This window comes from Stylophora pistillata, chromosome 5 (genome assembly GCF_964205215.1).
Source record: "Stylophora pistillata chromosome 5, jaStyPist1.2, whole genome shotgun sequence".
NCBI lineage: Eukaryota > Metazoa > Cnidaria > Anthozoa > Scleractinia > Pocilloporidae > Stylophora > Stylophora pistillata.
In genome coordinates, this window is record NC_142523.1 from 2,398,323 (window position 1) to 2,418,405 (window position 20,083).

The 20,083-nt window shown below is 39.5% G+C and overlaps 2 protein-coding genes across 2 annotated transcripts; one reads left to right on the forward strand and one right to left on the reverse strand.

Moving 5' to 3' along the window:
* Positions 1–369: 369 nt before the first annotated feature.
* On the reverse strand, positions 370–11,861 carry LOC111341158 (inhibitor of growth protein 3). The gene is made up of 12 exons (XM_022948111.2): positions 11,709–11,861; positions 10,004–10,075; positions 8,199–8,299; positions 7,713–7,778; positions 6,834–6,930; positions 6,611–6,697; positions 5,826–5,999; positions 4,942–5,067; positions 4,180–4,363; positions 3,239–3,371; positions 2,883–2,921; positions 370–944 (listed from the first exon to the last, which is right to left on the reverse strand). The coding sequence occupies exons 1-12, from the start codon at positions 11,734–11,736 to the stop codon at positions 822–824; spliced, it is 1,230 nt and encodes a 409-aa protein (XP_022803846.2). The 5' UTR covers positions 11,737–11,861; the 3' UTR covers positions 370–821.
* Positions 11,862–11,863: 2 nt separating this feature from the next.
* Positions 11,864–19,836, forward strand: LOC111341159 (aminomethyltransferase, mitochondrial). Its single transcript, XM_088761015.1, has 8 exons — positions 11,864–12,100; positions 13,108–13,485; positions 14,898–14,976; positions 17,084–17,229; positions 17,459–17,645; positions 17,974–18,090; positions 18,530–18,568; positions 19,229–19,836. Exons 1-8 carry the CDS (start codon positions 11,969–11,971, stop codon positions 19,405–19,407), a joined length of 1,257 nt encoding a protein of 418 aa, XP_088617141.1. The 5' UTR covers positions 11,864–11,968; the 3' UTR covers positions 19,408–19,836.
* The last annotated feature ends 247 nt before the right edge of the window (positions 19,837–20,083 follow it).

Below are 20,083 nucleotides of genomic sequence, written 5' to 3' on the forward strand. Positions count from 1 at the left end.
CCAGGGAAGAAACCCTAGTTGCACACTTGGGAGAATTACCTTCTCGGTATCACAAAGAGTTGTCTTCTTTCCCTTTCTGTTGTAATCACTTTCTGTGAAATGACACCTTCTTCCTAAAAAACCTCAGTGTGAATCTCAAAGTAAGACCTTATCGCCAAGAAATGACTTTTCCCAATGATTTATTCACATACGTCTTGCATACGTTTCTAGGCCAGTTGCTACGTTCACTTCTGTTACTATGTTTTAAACGTCTCCCCCTACCCCTCTCCACACCCCACCCCCACCCCCACCCCCCCCCGCTAATAGCTTTCACGCAAAAGTTAAAAAAGAGTTGTTGGGAGGAATGATCATAAGTACCTCAGCTAAAAATCCTTTTCATTCTTTTATTCTCGTCTTTGTATGAAGACATGGATTCAGAACTATTTGGCCAGAATGCATGCAAATAAACGTTTTGTACAACTTACATTGAGTATGCTATTAGACAAATTTACATCCTTTTTTTGCTTTTAACCTCTGACTGTATCGCTTGTAGATCGCAAACCAGTCCTTCCACTTTTCAATAACAAATTCGCTAGTCTTACAGGAACTGGAAGTATTCTTCGGACTAAAAATTTTTCATTTATCTTCATTTTCTTCCCTTAATGTGAGTTTTTCTGTTTGGCATTGTAAGCAGCCCCTAACATGTTGCCTAAACGCCAATGGCTTCGTCACATAACACATTGCGACACAATAGTAACGCAACACCATTCGCTCAATGTCACGTTGGTCCACGTTACATCTATCGCCGCTGGCTTTTCCATAATTGCATTACTGTATGTATATCATTTGTGTCTACCTCCTCTTTTCTGTTGTTTCATTTGATTTTGACATTGAGGACAAAACCATTTTCCTTTGGGAGCGTCTGTTAATCCAACACATCCGTAATGAAACCATTCGATGGCACACTGAAACGTGAACAGACCGCACAATTAGGAGTTGCTTCAACCGCTGATGTAGTAAGCTTGCGAGGTTTAGCCAGTTCTTTTGTTCCAAGTTGATTCGTACCCAAATTTAGACGATTCGTATCTAGTCTGTGCAGGTTCGTACCCGACCCGTTAGTCGATTCGTATCCGTCCCAACATTCTAACCCTAAGCAAAACCCTGAAGATCTCACCGAACGAAGTTCTCTTGGTAACCCCGTCCCAGACCTGGTATTTCGTAAACAAGGCGGTCAAATGTAGGGTATGCGCGAGGAGATAAATTTTGGGTCGGCCGCGCGCCGATCTCCAGCGCAAAATACAAAAAGAAACATGAGAAACAACCGCTGTCACGCAAATTATGCCAATAAATATTAAAGAGTTCCAGAAAATTGTCAAAAAAGCAAAAGTAAGGAAAACGAAAACCTAAGACTTTTCGTACGTAAATCTTCCCTTATAGGTGGTTTGCACGTTACGTCATGGCCGCCATGTTGGTGGACGTAAACAATAGATATCTCATTAGCTTCGTTTGTTCGTCCACCAGCATTTGTTCCTAACTATGCTTTCACCGTTGTTACCTGTGTTTCTAGAGATCGGTTGGAAACCACCTATTACAGGTTTCGTGATAATTTACCGTTTTACTGTGCGCTTTGACAAAAATGTTGTATGGTTTTCAAGCACCAAGACTTTTCGGCTTATGATTGTTTACAACTCTTGAAAGAAAACTTCGTATTGACAGTTTGAAATAGTTACCCTAAACAACTAAACTGACTGAATACGAAGTTGAAGTTCATTTATTTATTTTTTTTTATTTGTTTTAGCAGGTTGATTAATTTGGCAGCTGTAATAGCTGATGTGGACCTGCTGTCCTAACCCACCCATCCCACCCCACGGGAGGACATCCATCACACAGTAATCTCGTGTGTGGGAACTTAACGTCTCCTGCCCCAACCCTGCAGGAGACGGGACCTCCATTTATTCGTCCCTGTCCGAGAAGACTAGAATATCTAACCATTCCTACCCCTAACCCTGTAGGAGACGGGACCTCCATTTGTTTGTCCCTGTCCGAGAAGACTAGAATATCTAACCATTCCTACCCCTAACCCTGTAGGAGACGGGACCTCCATTTGTTTGTCCCTGTCCGAGAAGACTAGAATATCTAACCATTTCTACCCCTAACCCTGTAGGAGACGGGACCTCCATTTGTTTGTCCCTGTCCGAGAAGACTAGAATATCTAACCATTTCTACCCCTAACCCTGTAGGAGACGGGACCTCCATTTGTTTGTCCCTGTCCGAGAAGACTAGAATATCTAACCATTCCTACCCCTAACCCTGTAGGAGACGGGACCTCCATTTGTTTGTCCCTGTCCGAGAAGACTAGAATATCTAACCATTCCTACCCCTAACCCTGTAGGAGACGGGACCTCCATTTGTTTGTCCCTGTCCGAGAAGACTAGAATATCTAACCATTTCTACCCCTAACCCTGTAGGAGACGGGACCTCCATTTGTTTGTCCCTGTCCGAGAAGACTAGAATATCTAACCATTTCTACCCCTAACCCTGCAGGAGACGGGACCTCCATTTATTCGTCCCTATCCGAGAAGACTAGAATATCTAACCATTTCTTGATGTTATAGAAAGGTAGCAAATTCTTCTCAATTATTTTAAGACCTTGAGTGTTGGTCCGGCCGGGGCTCGAACCCTCGACCTCCCGCACTACAGTCCAGCGCTCTATCCATTGAGCTAACCGGGAGGCGGTTATGATCCTAGTAGGTTACCAATCGAATGAGTGCGAAACTTCCACGGGTACGAGAAAACTGGTAAGCTTACAAGGAGTAAAGAGGGCGATTCGAAAGGAACAAAATGTTTCTAATTACCAGATATTGGTAATTAACATGTTTAACGACGTTAAAACAAAAACTCACATCAGGGTTATCACATCCCACCATTTCGCCATATGAGACCTATAAGTAAACATAAATAAGAAAGATGTAAAACAAAATTTTTTTCCAAAATTAAAGGAATTGCAACATCCAATCACAAGAAATAAAAGATCATAGGGAACCAATGAAAAGTCAATGTACGAACAAGCAAATTGCCTGAAGCGGGGGAAAAAGCGAGTGGTCACGTGGCGGCGATTTCCCTTCGTTTGAATCTGATTGGTTGAGAAAGTGAAACAAGTTTTCTGGACCAATCACAGAGCGAGGTAATCCAAAACCGAAGAAATTCCGGTTTGCGTCCGACACCCATGTGAAAACTACTCTAAAAACTTTTCACCCACCTGATTACAGAGGCAATACCGTGGTTCATTGGGGTCGTACACCCAGTCCGGTACAGCGGCGGCTGCTACGGCTGCCTCTTGTTCAGCGACCTGCGCCGAGGCCACTGCTGTGACTTGTGTGGAATTTTTACTTCTGTGAACGACAAAAGAGAAAATCAAAGTCACCGCGTCAACGGTCATCTAAGGGTAATGCTTACATCTTCTATTGATTCTAGTGACCCAAAGAACCCGAGCTTACCCCGATTTACGCGGAATGAACCCTTCGACCCTTAGGAGCGACTGGCTTCTAGTTTTTTCATACAGTATCACTCTTGAATCAAAAGTTAAGGTCGTGAAAAAAAAGGAAATGATCACTTATTTATCTAAATTGACCAGTAAGTTTTGAAATCTGGATGTTAGGTAACAATGATTTTTTCGTTTGTTTGGTAAGCCTTCGTTCTTCAAGCAATTCGTACTTCTCATGAGATATACAAAGTATCTTGTTTCTCTCGAAGGCCAAAGAGAAGCTGTACGCGTTTATTCGTGCCCAGATGCTGACAACCGTAAGAAAAAGGAAGAATCTGTGAAAAAAAGTACAATTCAAAATAGTGCTCACAGGAGCTGAAAACAAAACCTTACGCGACCTAAAAGCAACGCAAACAATCCTAACACCACACCACATACAATTCAATTCAAACTTTAGAGTTCTGAAGCCCGTTTCTAGAAAGTCCCAGTAAATTAACGGGCCCGAAGCTATATTTTAGAATCAAAATTTAAAGAAGAGAAACGCAGGTTCTGGCTCCCTGAACAGACTTTGTTTCTTTAGCTGACAGTTTTACTGGATAATTTTCAAAACGTTTCAGTTAAATCCTCATCTTGAATGAAAACGGAACAGCCTTGCGGGCCCAATATGTTATCGTGACCTTCAAGAAACAGGTCCCAACTGGACCCTAAATACTTACTTTTTCTTTTGTTTCGTCGATGTTGGCGCCACACTGATTGATGCATGTACGTCACTTGGAGTAACAGGAATACTGACAGAGTTTACATTGGAGGATGCCGAGTCAAACGGCATCCCCAGGGAACTACTGGCAGGGAGACCATTCAAACCACTTGGTGGGGTGGACAAAGAGCTCAAAGAACTGCCTGAAAAAGGAAAATTAATGACCTTTCAAAAAAAATTGGCAAGAAATATCTACAGTTTTATTTCAAGGATAGAAAGCAACAATTCAACAAGCATCGAGTTCCGAAGCCAATGAGCTCCTTGAAATATTTTCATTACACATTAACAAATTCGATTTCTTTTCTAAAAATTCATGTCAGTTTCTTCGTAGCCTACAGTGCAAGCATCTTATTAGAGCGATTTCAAAGAAGCACTCGATCGTTTATTCAACTGGCCATGTCTAGTTTAGATTTAAAGTGACGGTAGGGGTAGGGGGTGGGAAGGGGCGAAAACAATATTCACTGCCCCACCCTCCCCCCCTCCTTATTTTTTTTACTGTTGCTCACCCCCTTGGTACAAATTTCTTTCTCTCCCCAGCCTTCCGCTTCCACTAAAAATCAACGACGACGGCCATAATTTTGGCTACGAAAATACTGGGTGCTCGCTCGCCAAAATCACGGCTGCTTTGCAGGTTAGTTTCTTCGTGACAACGTGGAATTTTGAAGAAATGGCAAAGATGCTTGATCTGGAAATAGTAGACCTAAGAAATCAGTACACTCACCTAAGGCTGCGGCATACGGAGGTTTCAAGGCTCCACTGCCTCTCCTCACAGGCTGCATCTGAAGGGTTGTCGTTACTGCTTGCGCTGCAGCAACTGCAACTGCAGCTGATCCCGCTCCGACTGAACCTGAAAAAAGGGAAGAAACAAATACATCAATAAATAAATGCAGTGTGCTTCCATGATGTTTCCTTGCATTTATTAACTCTTTAAACGCACCCAAATATGGTAAAAACAAAAAAAGTCAACGTGAACGGCATAAGTCACCAAGTGGCCTTGGATTCCCGCTATGTTTTCATGTTTGCCGGTCGCGCTTTGTCGTTTCTACGTGAAAGTAACCTGTTTAGCGTTTGCCGTGTACGTAAGATTTTCTTGAATTTTTCTCTCACAGTAGAAGTTGATTGCCGGAAAAAGGGTACCTAAACTATTTCTTGTGAGTGATATAAAGGCGCTTTTCTAATCCACCGTGACGTGAGCTCACGCGAAGCTAAAACAGCAAGGTTCGCGCTATTTTGCGTGAAGTGTGAAAGGGCAAGCTGACGTTTGCCGTTTCACGTAAAAGCGGTGCTAAATCTCTCTAAAAGTGTATTACAACGTTTTGACGTCATTTGTGATGTACTACTGTCCAGACCCGTGTGTATTCAAGTTTTTCAAATAAACTTTGTTTAATGCCTTCATTTCCAGGAGTGACAAAAATGGAATGTCCAAATCAATATATTTTTCAGCAGAAAGGCGGACTAAGAATTCTACCGAAGCAAGGACACCACTTGATTTTACAACAAATTGTCCGTGTCAAAATTGTAAGAGAAGTCTAGTGTATAAAGAATTGATATCTAGATCTAAGCGGTGAAAAGGACCAAGCACTGCTGCAAGCTTGGTTTGCTCACCTAATGTGTAAGATCTTGGAGTAGACGAAGGAGACTGGGGTGCAACTGATTTTGGTGATGGTGACATCTGGTTGTAGGCTCCAAGGGAGCTATATGCATAATCATGCATCCCTGGGATTGATAAGTGATCTCCGTTGACCAAATCATTAGAGAGACTGTCAGGAGCTTTCCTTTCTGTAATGGAAAGGGACAAGAAGGATTTTAAGACTGAGAATCAACATGTATAGCTGATGCTAATCCTAAATTAACCCTCTTGAGTGACCAAGACAGAGTTTCTCCCAACAATATCAATACAATATCAAGCAGACAAGTGATGAGAATAAAGGAAAATATCAACAAGGAGATTATTAGTTGATCCAATTCAAAATTCTCCAAAGTAACATCACAAGAATTGTATAGCAGATAGTGAGGAAAATTATTAATAAGATCATGTAATTCCCCTCTTCTGATATAGGACACTGGTGTATAAATTCCTGGCTGATAAATTCCATTTTATTCCATTCCTCTCCAGTAAGGGTAGTAAAATTATTTCCTTTTTTTCTAAGGCATCTCAGCTGGCCAGAATCTTATATCTACAAATCTCATTGGTTAATCGTGTGCAATACAGACCACAGTCTGGAATATTTTCCACTCCATTTGCCGCAAAGTGGTAACAAAGCAGACCAGACAAAAAAAAATTTCTAGTCGAGGTCAGAGCATTTAGGTAAAAACTGTGCCCTTGTTCTTGAGCACGGCCTCAGGACCATACTCAAGCCCTTGGGTTTGCACCATTTAGTACAACTTACTGTGCCCAGCTAATTGCAGTGATCCATGTATGTGGTTATTCCTTGCAGGTGAAGGTGGATTGAGAGGTTCGTCAAGTCTCAGAGATCCTATGGAATAAAAAGTGTATCCATAAATTAAGGTATATGGTGGGATACAGCTTTTTTTCCTTGCAGACACTGGAAACCTCAACTGTTTCAAAATGATGAATTTGTGTTCTATTACACTGGACTGAAGTTCACTTACTTTGCTCCAGTATCTCTGTAATACCAGCATTATCTGCTTCTAATTCCAATTTGAACTTGGACAGCTCTTGGTCTAATTTTCTTAAGTGTCTGTCCACCTTAGAGAACATAATTAAAATAAAGCCAGAGGTTAAACTTTATGCCTTTGTACACATAGTACTGTATGCATGCAATTGATAAAGACAATGTACATGTTCTGTAAAATCTGTGCCCTTTCTAGGCAACCATGGTAACAACAACAACTGCAACTGTGCAATGACAACAATTGAATTGTTGTCATTGCACAGTTAGCCCAATGGCCCAGTTAGCCCAATGGCCCAGTTAGCCCAATGGATAGTGCACTGGACTGTTGTGCGGGAGGTCGAGGGTTCGAGCCCTGGCCGGACCAACACTCAAGGTCTTGAAATAATTGAGAAGAAGTTGCTACCTTTCTATAACATCAAGAAATGGTTAGATATTCTAGTCTTCTCGGATAGGGACGAATAAATGGAGGTCCCGTCTCCTGCAGGGTTGGGGTAGGAGATGTTAATTTCCCACACACGAGATTACTGTGTGATGGATGTCCTCCCCTGGGGTGAGATGGGTGGGAAGGTGAGATCTATATGGACTGAAGCAGCTGCCAGAGGCGCCTGAGAAAATGCCGACATCTGTTCTCAACCTTAACAACATCTCATTGTAAAAAAACTGTAATTCAGTTCTCTGCAAAAGGTTTGAATAAACATCATAATAGTATCATAATTATCATAATTGGTAATTATTAATCAATGAAATAATAATATAATATTATTAAAAAAATTATTATTTACAGTATCATTAATTATTAATACCATTAATTATTAATATTAATTGTAAATACAAATTAATAATTTAAAACTGTTACCAAATCATATGTCTGTGTTGCTATGCTAACTTTTTCATCAGCATCCTCAACAGCTTTCAGATACTCCTTAAAAAAATAAATAAATAAACAAAGATAAGATAAACAAAAAACACTCCCAAAAAAACACGTCAAGAAGGGGAGAAATCACTATTTTACTGCACTTTTCTATGACATAGAAATTCTAAGGATCAGAGATGAACTTGTGATGTCATCTCTAGCTGACCTTAAGCATTATTTAATTAGTGATTAAAACCCTGGAATCAAAACTTGGAAAAATCAACTCCTCACTAGAGAATGTAGCCTGGGTTTCTTTTGCAAGCCAACAGCATGGCCAACAGCAGCATTCAATGCATTTTCAGCAGTGTATCTCCAGGTCCATACTTTGCATGTCATTGAAAAGCAAAATAAAGAACTAAACTGTTCTGAGTTGGAAAAAATTTGAAAGTTTTGACTCTGAATAATTCATTATCAATGATTGTAACTTACATCTCTGATTTGTTTGTACTGTTGTTCTTTCCACTCTGGCTTTGCCTTACGGCAGTTCATGAAAAACTGCTTCACTCTGATGTCCAAGTCATCTATTCTGTCTGTAATAAGAAAAATATGTTAAAAATCACTCCATTACAATGCAGGTGACTGCTCAATTGTGCACGTGAAGTTTGTGCAGTTAGTTTAAGCCAAATCAGTGAAGTCAAATTAAGCAATATACTAGACTAGTTTAGTTAGGGCACACTCTGATTAAGTTTTGTCAAACAAAAACCAACGTAATTCACATTCCCAGTAAGTCAGAATGAAGGTTAATATCATAAGGGAGCAAAAAATTAAAACAAGTAAAGCACTTAAAGCTCAGAAAAAATCCAAGGTAGGACATTGTGACTGTTTTAGGTAAAGCATCTGATTGGTTGGAAGGATGGTATGTTTTTTTTCCTGAACCAATCACAGAGAAAAGAAAAAAGTTAAGACCAATAAGATCATGGATCCTTTTTTACACTCAATGAAAATTCCCAAAAGAACCTTGTGGAGCATTTAGCAAGTGAAGCAATTAAACCTTAAGGTCCCATCAGTTACCAAGACAGAATTTACCCTGGCTCACAATATCAATACAATATCAAGGAGGCAAGTGATGAGGATAAAAGAGAAAAAGAAAAAATCAGGGGATCACTACCGTAAAAGCTCGCGGATAAGCCACACCTGCAGATAAGCCGCACCCCGAATTTAGCAACTCAAATTTTGGATAAAAAGTTTTTTTTGATAGAAATCAAAAGAAATCCAAAGTAAAGTCTTGAGAAGTCTTCTCCATCCACTCTTTATCGAACATAAACTCGTCATTAACATTACGACGGAAAATACTTCAAAGTCTTATCCCCAACTTTAGCACTTCAATATAACGAACATCATTTCTACCAACTTTGACATATAATTGGTCTTTTTATGGTATTTGTTGACAGGAATTAACCACCTCCCAGTTAGCTCAATTGGTTAGAGCACTGGACTGTTGTGTGGGAGGTCGAGGTCGATGGTTGGAGTCCCTGCCAGACCAACACTCAAGGTCTTAAAATAACTGAGGAGAATGCGCTACCTTTCTATAATATGAAGAAATGGATAGACATTCTAGTCTTCTCAGATAAGGACGAATAAACCATGGGTCCCATCTCCTGCATCTATTATTAGTTAATTTGGTTAGGCAGGGGATGTTAAAGAACCGACTCACGAGATTACTGTGATATGGTCTGGCCTGTTTACTGGGAATTGGGGGAGGGGGCACCTGCAAATAAGTTTCCATCGATTGTTTGTTAACTGCTGATGCAGTCCAGCCAAAGTCCCCCAAAAAGTGTTGTAATGTGCATTTGATCATATCCACATGTTAATTTGCACAATATAAATATTTAATTATTATTATTATTATTAGGAATTTCTTCATTCAACACAGTTTTTCCATAGATTTTTGCATTACAACAAGAACATGAGCAGAACATTCGAAGCTTAGTAACCAAGCATTAGATTGAACATGAAAATCGACATTCACGACACCTTTTCCAAATGTTCCCGCAGATAAGCCTCACCCCCAATTTCTAGCAACGATTTTTGGAAAAAAAGTGCAGTTTATCCACAGGCTTTTACAGTACTTGATCAAATAACAAATTCTCTGAACTATTTTATTACTTTATTTCAGAGAATTACTGAAGAGATCTTCAGAGTGAAAGAGTAAAAGCATACATAAAAACATAATGTGATAAAGTTAATATCACATAGTTTGGTAATGTAACAGTGCTTCTCAAGCCATGACTTACTCTGAACTTGTAGATCCATCTCCCTCATGTCTGTAAATCTGTCTCGCAGCTCAACTGGCAGCTGCTCAATCACTTCAAATATTAACAAACACTTCATGTTCATGAAAAGACAGTAACAGCACATCATGGCAATGATCACAAGATCATTTACAGTGCACAAGCATAAACTCATACTCATAATAGCATAACAGTATGCCAAGAACCAGAATAAGACGGAGGTAAATTTTGAGCATGGCGGCAGAAAAAAGAGAGATTTTAATTGTTGGTCATTATCATGGTTAAAGGAAAAATCTAGGAGCCCTATAAGGATTCTAACCTCAGACCTCCACATTTCATGCTCTGATGTATGCAGCACAAAATCTATAGGGTCTGAGCTTTGATTCATCCAAAAGAACTCAGACTTTTTTCTAAACCCATGATCATAACAAAACAGACAAAATCTATCTTTAAAATAATGTTAGACATTTTAAGAATAAACACTAGTGAGAAAAACACACAACGTTTCGATGACTCCATGACATCATTCTCAAGTGAGAAGAGAATAAAAATGAATAGTTAATTTATACCGTACGAAGGTGGCAAACGTAAAAAGTTTAAAATATTTAAAATATTTAAATAAATAATTGCGCGTGTTGAGTTCATAAATGTAAACTATTAAATAAATAGTTTCGCGCGTATGGAATCCGATTGTTTGTTCAAAGACGGCAATCAAATCAATCGGATTCCATACGCGCGAAACTATTTATTTAATAGTTTACATTTATGAACTCAACACGCGCAATTATTTATTTAAATATTTTAAATATTTTAAACTTTTTACGTTTGCCACCTTCGTACAGTATAAATTAACTATTCATTTTTATTCTCTTCTCACTTGAGAATGATGACATGGAGTCATCGAAACGTTGTGTGTTTTTCTCACTAGTGTTTATTCTTAAATGTCTAACAAAATCTAATGTCATTAAAATAATGTTGTTTTAAAAAAATGATACCAATAATAATAGAAATGATAATTGGAGTGCATTTCTTGTGGGTGGAAACAATAAATAGTTAAAGTTTAAATTATTACTATGGCAACCATATCCTAATGCAAGACAAATATTTCACCTACATGGGAGCTATAGAGGTTATATTCACTAAGTGTTTTGCGTGCAGGTGCACAATGACGAATTCTTCAAGACTGGAAAAGTAAATGATCACTCACAAAATTACAACATCTTAGTCAGTCATTGGGAGACTGTTGATGCACAGATTATTTGAAAGAAGAATTAGGGAAAACTAAAATATACTTTTTCCACAGCAATTATAGGGATATTCTTTTTTTTTTTTGTTCGTTTTAAGTTTTTTTAAAAAGCAATCATGATTTCACTTAACAACCCTGTATACGATATATTGTCTATTGACTAGCTACTGCGCATGTCCGTGACTGTTCATTGTTTACAGATTTGAACGAATGCGTGTTACGATCATGATCATAATCATTTGGCTATGATTTTTGTTTACGTCACGCACCTTGCACGGCACTCCACTTTCAAAATCCAACCACCGACTTGGTTCATAAAGATTTTGACATCAAATAATAAAAGCTACGCTCAAAACGATCGAAGGTTTGATTGACTTTAAACGCGTTTTTATGAGTGAAAAGACTCACAGCTGTCAGTTACAGCCAAGATATTAACATAAAAATAAGCTTAAAAATCCTTACACTCCACATAGTCCTCCAAATACAGCATTTTTCTTCTGTTCTCATGCAATCTTCTGATTCCTCATTCCTATCTTGTGAATTTCATCATGGCGTCCATTGCATAGACGCTAAATTTAAATCCCACGCATGCTGCTAAGACAGACTGCTGACCAATATCTACATACTCGTGGTCGAAAATATTTCACAACCCTGCGAGGAGAAAAATGATTTTAACGTCGATCTGAGGTTATTTTGGTGGACCGTATTGAAAATCTTGGAAAATGAGTGCTATTTTCAGATTATTTCCCAGTAGGTTTCTTTGTAAAGCCTGTAGTAGGAATACTCTGCTTCCGATGTTCAGTGCGCTAACAAAGACTTTGAATGGTTCTCGACCGTTTGCAACAGATTCTGAGGTGAGTGCATCTGTCGCGGTAGCTAAGATAGCCATGCTTTATGGGTTATTTTAAAGCATTTTTACTTTTTTTTTTGGATATTTGAAGGACATTTTAAGGGAAATTCCCTCGTTAACAGCTCTGTAGAGCTGGAGGAGGAGATGGCAGGAAGTGGCGGCTGGTCGGGGTTATGGGAATGAATACAAATTTCCCATTTGAATTTAAGCTGGTCCTTGATTGACCCTATGCTTTCACCAGGGTTTGAAAGGTGACAATGGGAAGTTTAACCTTGAAAGATTGTCAGAGTGTGTTAGATGTTGCTCTATGAGGTCAACTTGCTACACCTCTACATACGTTTTGTTGTGAACAAGTTTCCCAAACAAAAGTGAATGGATTTTGTCTTAGACAGAGTCAGGTTAAATGTCTAAGTGCAGAGATGGCAACCTGTAAAGATCTAAAGTCAGGAGATTTTTTCCTTATGCTGCCACAGCATCAACTCAGCAGCATCCCCTCAACTAAAACAATTGATACCCCCCAAATCAAAATTATGTCTCCCTTCCCAAAAAACAAAGTTTTTCTTTAGGTTCTGTCAAGATGTGATTGCATAAAGATGGCACTGAGAAACAGCGAGACAAGTTTGTAAAACTAAAACTAGTTTTGATTTGAGTAAATCTGGGAATACACTGTTAGCCTTCAGTGGAGCAAAGCCTTTGAGAGCCAGTTCATTGCTTTTATCTGGGAGATTTGGTGACCCTTACAGGAGACTGGGAGACTTGTTCTGTATTCTGGAGACTCCCAGATAATCCAGGAGGGTAGGCTTATATGAAAGTGCAACACCTGTCTACTTTACCTTCAGTTAGTCCCCCCCCCCCTGCCAACAAACTAAGGGAGAGGTGGAGAGGACTGGGAAAGTTTAGAGCAAGGAAAGAAGTATGTGTTCATCCATATTAGGTTGTCACATACTTCTTTTGTTGACTTTTACTGTGTTTGAAGAAGCACTTATCTTATCCTACATACCTTTTTTTAAGGAGAATTTGAGAAAAACACCACTGTATGATTTTCATTTGGAGCTTGGTGGAAAGATGGTCCCTTTCTGTGGATGGTCAATGCCAGTTCAGTATAAAGATGGTGTACTACCTTCACATTTACATACGCGTGAACATGCCTCTCTGTTCGATGTGTCCCACATGTTGCAATTTAAAGTGCATGGAAGTGACAGAATTAAATTTTTGGAAAGCCTGGTAGTGGCAGATGTTGCAGGACTTACAGATTATACAGGGACTCTTTCACTGTTTACCACAGAAGAGGGTGGGATCATCGATGACTTGATCATAAACAAGACACCTGAACATCTGTATGTGGTATCCAACGCAGGGTGTGCTGATAAAGTTCTGGAGCATCTTCAGGTAACTAGGGAACTTGTGATCTACATGAAGTAGTGTAACATTCTTGTAGAAACTGGACACAGGTGCATCTTGTTTCATAACCCTTTGACCTCTAACAGTGACTAGCTCAATAGATAGAGCGCTGGACTGTTGTGCGGGAGGTCGAGGGTTCGAGCCCTGGCCGGACCAACACTCAGGGTCTTAAAATATAACATCAAGAAATGGTTAGATATTCTAGTCTTCTTGGATAGGAACGAATAAATGGAGGTCCCGTCTCCTGCAGGGTCCGGGGCAGGAGACGTTAATTTCCCACACACAAGATTACTGTGTGATGGATGTCCTCCCTGGGGTGGGATGGGTGGGTATGGGATGGGTGGGTAACAGGACCCCCTTGATACCAGTGTTTACTACACTGAAGGGGCTATCCTGTATAAATATAGATGTCTACATCTAATTTCCCTTCACAATATCACCCCTGAATAATACATTTAGGTCGCTAGAATAGAGGAAATGATCACCAAATAAAGGAGCTGTTGATTTTTAAGCACAATCTCTCTATCAGCACCCTGGGAAATAGATAGAGAACAATACGGAGAACTTACATATTGATGGAGGGGGGTGAAGGGTTAAAAAAAATCAGTGGCTAATATTTGGGTGTTTTTCCATCAAACAAAAGATCCATCAATTATTCTGATTGTTTGTTTCTCTGTTTGTTTGTTTGCTTGATTGTTTGATTGATTGTTTTTTTTTTCTCACTCATTAGTAAAGAAAGAAGGAAGGAAGGAGTTGGTTTATTGGCTGTACTTTTCTTGCTTTCTTTCCTTTTTTTTGTTTGATTTGTTGCAACAAGGAAAGTTTTTAACCTCTATATACACCCAAACATCAGAATATATATTCTCCATACTGTTCTCTGTGCATTTCCCAAGGTGCTGACAAGGAGAATTTGTTTAACAGTCAAGAGCTTCTTTAGTTGGTGATCATTTCCTTTATAGAATGGCAGTCACTCTTGGGTGATAAAGAGTTAAAAAGCATCTTTTGATTGTTTCACAGTATTTGTCCCACATAGTTTACCTGTAAGTCTTTACTTCGTTTCTTGCTTGAGTGCAAAAACATCGGAAATAGAATGTATGAAAGCGATCCTCGCAGTAATGAATCCTACTTATGTAGCAGTGGAAATAGGGCCTTACGGGATTTGAACTCATGACCTCTGCAATACCGGTGCAGTGCTCAACCAACTGAGCTAACAAGCCAACTGGGAGCTGGTCGTTATGTTAGTTCGTGTTAAACCCGTAGAAGTAATAACAACGAATATCGGACATAGGTTCTTAGTTAGTTGGGTGCTGGCTTGATTGATAAATTGATTACCAATCCAGGAAAGACAATGAAGTTCTATGTTGTTACTAATTAATCTTCCTAACCATGCTTTTGAATAGGACCGACTGAAGGCAGTCAGCAATGACATGGATGTTGCACTAGAAGTTCTTGAGGACAAAGCACTTGTTGCGTTACAAGGTAGAGACATCAGTGCAATTAAAAATTAATTAATGTGGACATCACAAGTTAATGCTATTTATTAGATGTGCGTTTTCGTCTCAAACAAAACGATACAAAATAATTTCACGCACTCTAGTATTTTCGTTTTTCTCTCAGTTATCCATAGTACTGCGAACAGGCTCTCATTATTGGCGCTTTGAGACGAGTGATTCTTCGCTTGCGAGAAAGTACGAGGCGTCTTGCGACGCGACCCGGTCAGAGATCTCCAAGGGGTATGACACTGCAAATGGGATTAGTGCCAGCTTCTCGTCAAGCCTCTTACCGACGCGTATCGAATCTTCCCGCGGGCGGAGAAATGCGCGTCCTGTAGCGCTCATGATAAGGGCCTGGGCTCTAGGGCCCGCTCGGAGGCTACTACTGTCCGCACTACAACACTTAAAATGCAGATGGCCCATGTGCGACGGTATGTGACGCATTTTTCGTCATCATTTTCAAGTGCCTACGTTTCAGTTCACTTTTCTACACAATAAATGGAGCTTCCTAATAGTGAACCGTTTTCAAATTACCACTCTTGGGGCCTTTTCTATTAAACGTTGTCCATTTCCATCAACGGTTTTAGTGTTTAACAATGAATTATAGGAGAAAATGCGTGGAAGGGTTCTTATATTTTGAGACATTGGTTTACCGTGTCCACAACATTTTGACCACTGTGGTTACCACAATATCGACGACAAATAAAACGATCCTTTCAGTACGTGACCATTGCGTGACAAGTTGATCACTGCGGTTACCACAATATCGACGACAAATAAAACGATCCTTTCAGTACGTGACCATTGCGTGACAAGTTGACCACTGTGGTTACCACAATATCGAAGACAAATAAAACGATCCTTTCAGTACGTGACCATTGCGTGACAAGTTGACCACTGTGGTTACCACAATATCGACGACAAATAAAACGATCCTTTCAGTACGTGACCATTGCGTGACAAGTTGACCACTGTGGTTACCACAATATCGACGACAAATGAAACGATCCTTTCAGTACGTGACCATTGCGTGACAAGTTGACCACTGTGGATACCACAATATCGACGACAAATAAAACGACCCTTTCAGTACGTGACCATTGCGTGACAAGTTGACCACTGTGGTTACCACAATATCGACGACAAATAAAACGATCCTTTCAGTACGTGACCATTGCGTGACAAGTTGACCACTGTGGTTACCACAATATCGAAGACAAATAAAACGATCCTTTCAGTACGTGACCATTGCGTGACAAGTTGACCACTGTGGTTACCACAATATCGACGACAAATAAAACGATCCTTTCAGTACGTGACCATTGCGTGACAAGTTGACCACTGTGGTTACCACAATATCGACGACAAATGAAACGATCCTTTCAGTACGTGACCATTGCGTGACAAGTTGACCACTGTGGATACCACAATATCGACGACAAATAAAACGACCCTTTCAGTACGTGACCATTGCGTGACAAGTTGACCACTGTGGTTACCACAATATCGACGACAAATAAAACGATCCTTTCAGTACGTGACCATTGCGTGACAAGTTGATCACTGCGGTTACCACAATATCGACGACAAATAAAACGATCCTTTCAGTACGTGACCATTGCGTGACAAGTTGACCACTGTGGTTACCACAATATCGAAGACAAATAAAACGATCCTTTCAGTACGTGACCATTGCGTGACAAGTTGACCACTGTGGTTACCACAATATCGACGACAAATGAAACGATCCTTTCAGTACGTGACCAATGCGTGACAAGTTGACCACTGTGGTTACCACAATATCGACGACAAATAAAACGACCCTTTCAGTACGTGACCATTGCGTGACAAGTTGACCACTGTGGTTACCACAATATCGACGACAAATAAAACGATCCTTTCAGTACGTGAGCATTGCGTGACACGTTGACGCGAGCAGTATTGTCTGTACTCTTATCGACAACGACAAATCGGCCAATCAGATTGCGACATTACTTCTTATTGCCGCAGCGGTAAAAAAAAAGGCATTGTCATCAACTTGCGAGAGTCCATGTAAGTATTCTTCATATTAATCAAGCATGGATGTTATTCAGGACCTCAAGCTGCCAAAGTTCTTCAGAGTGGTGTGCAAGATGATCTTAGTAACATGTTTTTCATGCATGGTGGTGTAATGGATGTGTTTGGAATCAAGGACGTGCGAGTTACACGTTGTGGCTACACCGGAGAGGATGGTTTTGAGGTAACGTAACTCTTCTCCTAATTGTGAGTCCATTCATGACAACCACATCTACCCTTTATTGCCTGCCCGGTCCCTCCTTCATCTCCAGTGACGGAGTGTGCCTGGAACGAGTTACTTTTTTACGTATCTTCGATCTATCTTACGTAGAACGGACAAGCCGAAAAATCACAAATAAAGGATGCAAGTATTAATTTTGAATGTTTAATTTTTCTTTTTTTGCTATGCACAGCTGTCAGTGAACAAGGACAGAGCTGTTGATTTGACGAATGCATTATTAGAAAGCAAAGAGGCAGATGTCAAACCAGCAGGCCTGGGACCGAGGGACAGTCTGAGATTAGAGGCTGGGCTTTGTCTCTATGGAAATGACATTGATGAAAACACGACACCTGTTGAAGCTGTTCTTGTGTGGACAATTGGTGAGTTTGTTTTATTTAAAAGAGAGGTCTGGGCCCAAGATCTGGCCGGGTAATTGTGTCATACCTCAGTTTCTTTAGAAACTTACCTCATGAACACATTAAAAAGGGGGCGGTTTTTTCTCTATGGTTAAACCTCTCCAGAGAGGTAATTCCCAATAACCCATTGAAAAGCGCCCATATACATACCCATTATTAGGTTTTAACAACACGGACTGCGTGTACGCCAAATATAATATCTAACAGAACAAAGATATACACCTTGATATTGTGAAAGAGGGTGATGCATTTTCTTGTTCTATGAGATTACCATGCCTTTAAAATATTAAAGGGAAAAGACGGCGTGCCCAAGCAGACTTTCCAGGAGCAGAAATAATCCTCAGACAGATCAAAGAGAAGGCGAAGAGGAAGAGAGTAGGGCTTCTGTCCAAAGGCCCTCCTGCGCGAGGTGAACTTGTTACTTTATCGTGTAGCTTGAAAATTCAGCGTATTTTCTTACGGAATCATACAAAAATTTGAATGTAGTTTCTAAACATTGAGTGGTACGAAAGAGGGATGTCGTTTGTCTTATCACAAGCGTGATATAAGGAAAAAGTTCCGAGTCCCCATGAAGAATCGAACTTTAGACTTTCGGATTCCGCGCTTTGATGCAGTACCACAGAGCGTAGAGAGCTCTATGGTGAGCTAGGCTCTTTCTTGTTTCTTATGTAAAGCGCATCTTGCTGGGTCAAGCAATGCTGGAAAGCTTCCTGTGATTAAGTAGAATAACAAAAGTGGTAAATTTTTTAGCTCTGTCTTGAAGTAAGGAAAAAAAATTGTAGTCGTCTTGTTACGAGTGTAGAACAAAACAAATGTATACTTTCTTTGCTTCTTTTTTTTTTTTTTAGCGGGGGCAAATGTTTTAGATGCTGATGGTAACAAAGTAGGTAGGTAACATGACCAAAACTGCGTCCGTTTTAATCCAGTTTATGAATTGAACACATCATTGAACACAATGGGTAAATGGTTTACCCATATGGATAGTCCAAATGGGTAAACCATCAGGAGATTTACGTCGACTGCATTGGGGTGTGGTTTTTAATTTCAGGAAGAAGAGAGATAAAATGGAGGAGGAGTAGGGTAACTAAAAGAAGAAGAAAATTGTAAACATTGTCAGTTCCTTTTGAGGTCCTGTCAATGGAGATATTTTCCATTAACCACGCTGTATTCTCTACAGTTTTCTTCTCTTTAGAGCCCCTTCCTCCATGAAGTTATAGGTGATGATGTAGTCGAGAAAATCAAATCTCCCCTTTATCTGTTTTGAGTGAATATTATTATTATTATTATTATTATTATTATTATTATTATCATAAGTTATCTTATTATTATTATTATCATAATTTATATTATTATTATTGTTATTATTATAAAGTAATACATATGCTAGTATCCTAAGCTTAATCACGACATTATAAGGCTCGTCGCGCGCTTAAATTAAATTGTTATTTTTTCATTATTTACTTATCATTAGCCAATCAACAACAAAATTCTTGATGTCTCGTTTGAATAATCCTATTTTTTTTTTGAAAAACAAAAATGCATTTCAGGTCACGTGACAAGTGGCTGTCCATCACCGTGCCTGAAGCAGAACATTGCAATGGCTTACGTACCAACAAAATTATCCAAACCAGGGACAGCAGTGCATTTAGAGGTTTACAAAAAGAAGATTGATGCTCAAGTTGTGAAAATGCCTTTTCTGCCAACAAACTACTACTTTGGGAAATGAAAACGAAGATGACTGATTCAAGAATTACTCTCGCAAACGAAATGAGAAAATGAAATAACTACCGTGACTTTCACGTAGGAATACTTTTAAAATTGACTAGACTTGAAATACTGTGTGAAACGTATCAAATAATGACGTATTTATTGATTATTTTATAGAGGTTTTTTAATGACGTCTTACCCATGAATTGAAGATTGAAACTTCACTCTGCCATTTAAATATTCTTATATAATATATGTAATACACGTTTTCGGAAATAGAAATTTAAAAGTCTTCGCGTGTCATATTGATAGTTGTGAAGATGTGATTTAGCAGTATGTGGCTTTAGAAAAATATTAGTTAAAAGTTTGAATGGCGGTTTTTCGTAACTTCAACGGCTTCTTTAACTTGATAAAATAATAAATAATAATAAATTATTTAGCAATGGAACTTCCACTGGGTGGCTCTTCTTGTCCACTGTTGCAGATCGAATTGGAATTTGGAATGTTGTTTTTTGCGGAGGGAGGAAAACTGGAGGACCCAGAGAAAAACCCTCGGAGCAAGGACGAGAACCAACAACAAACTCAACCCACATGTGACGCCAGGTCCGGGAATCGAACCCAGGCCACAGTGGTGGGAGGCGAGTGTTCTCACCACTTTTAGAATTCGCGACATTCTCGATCCATTGATCTTCGAA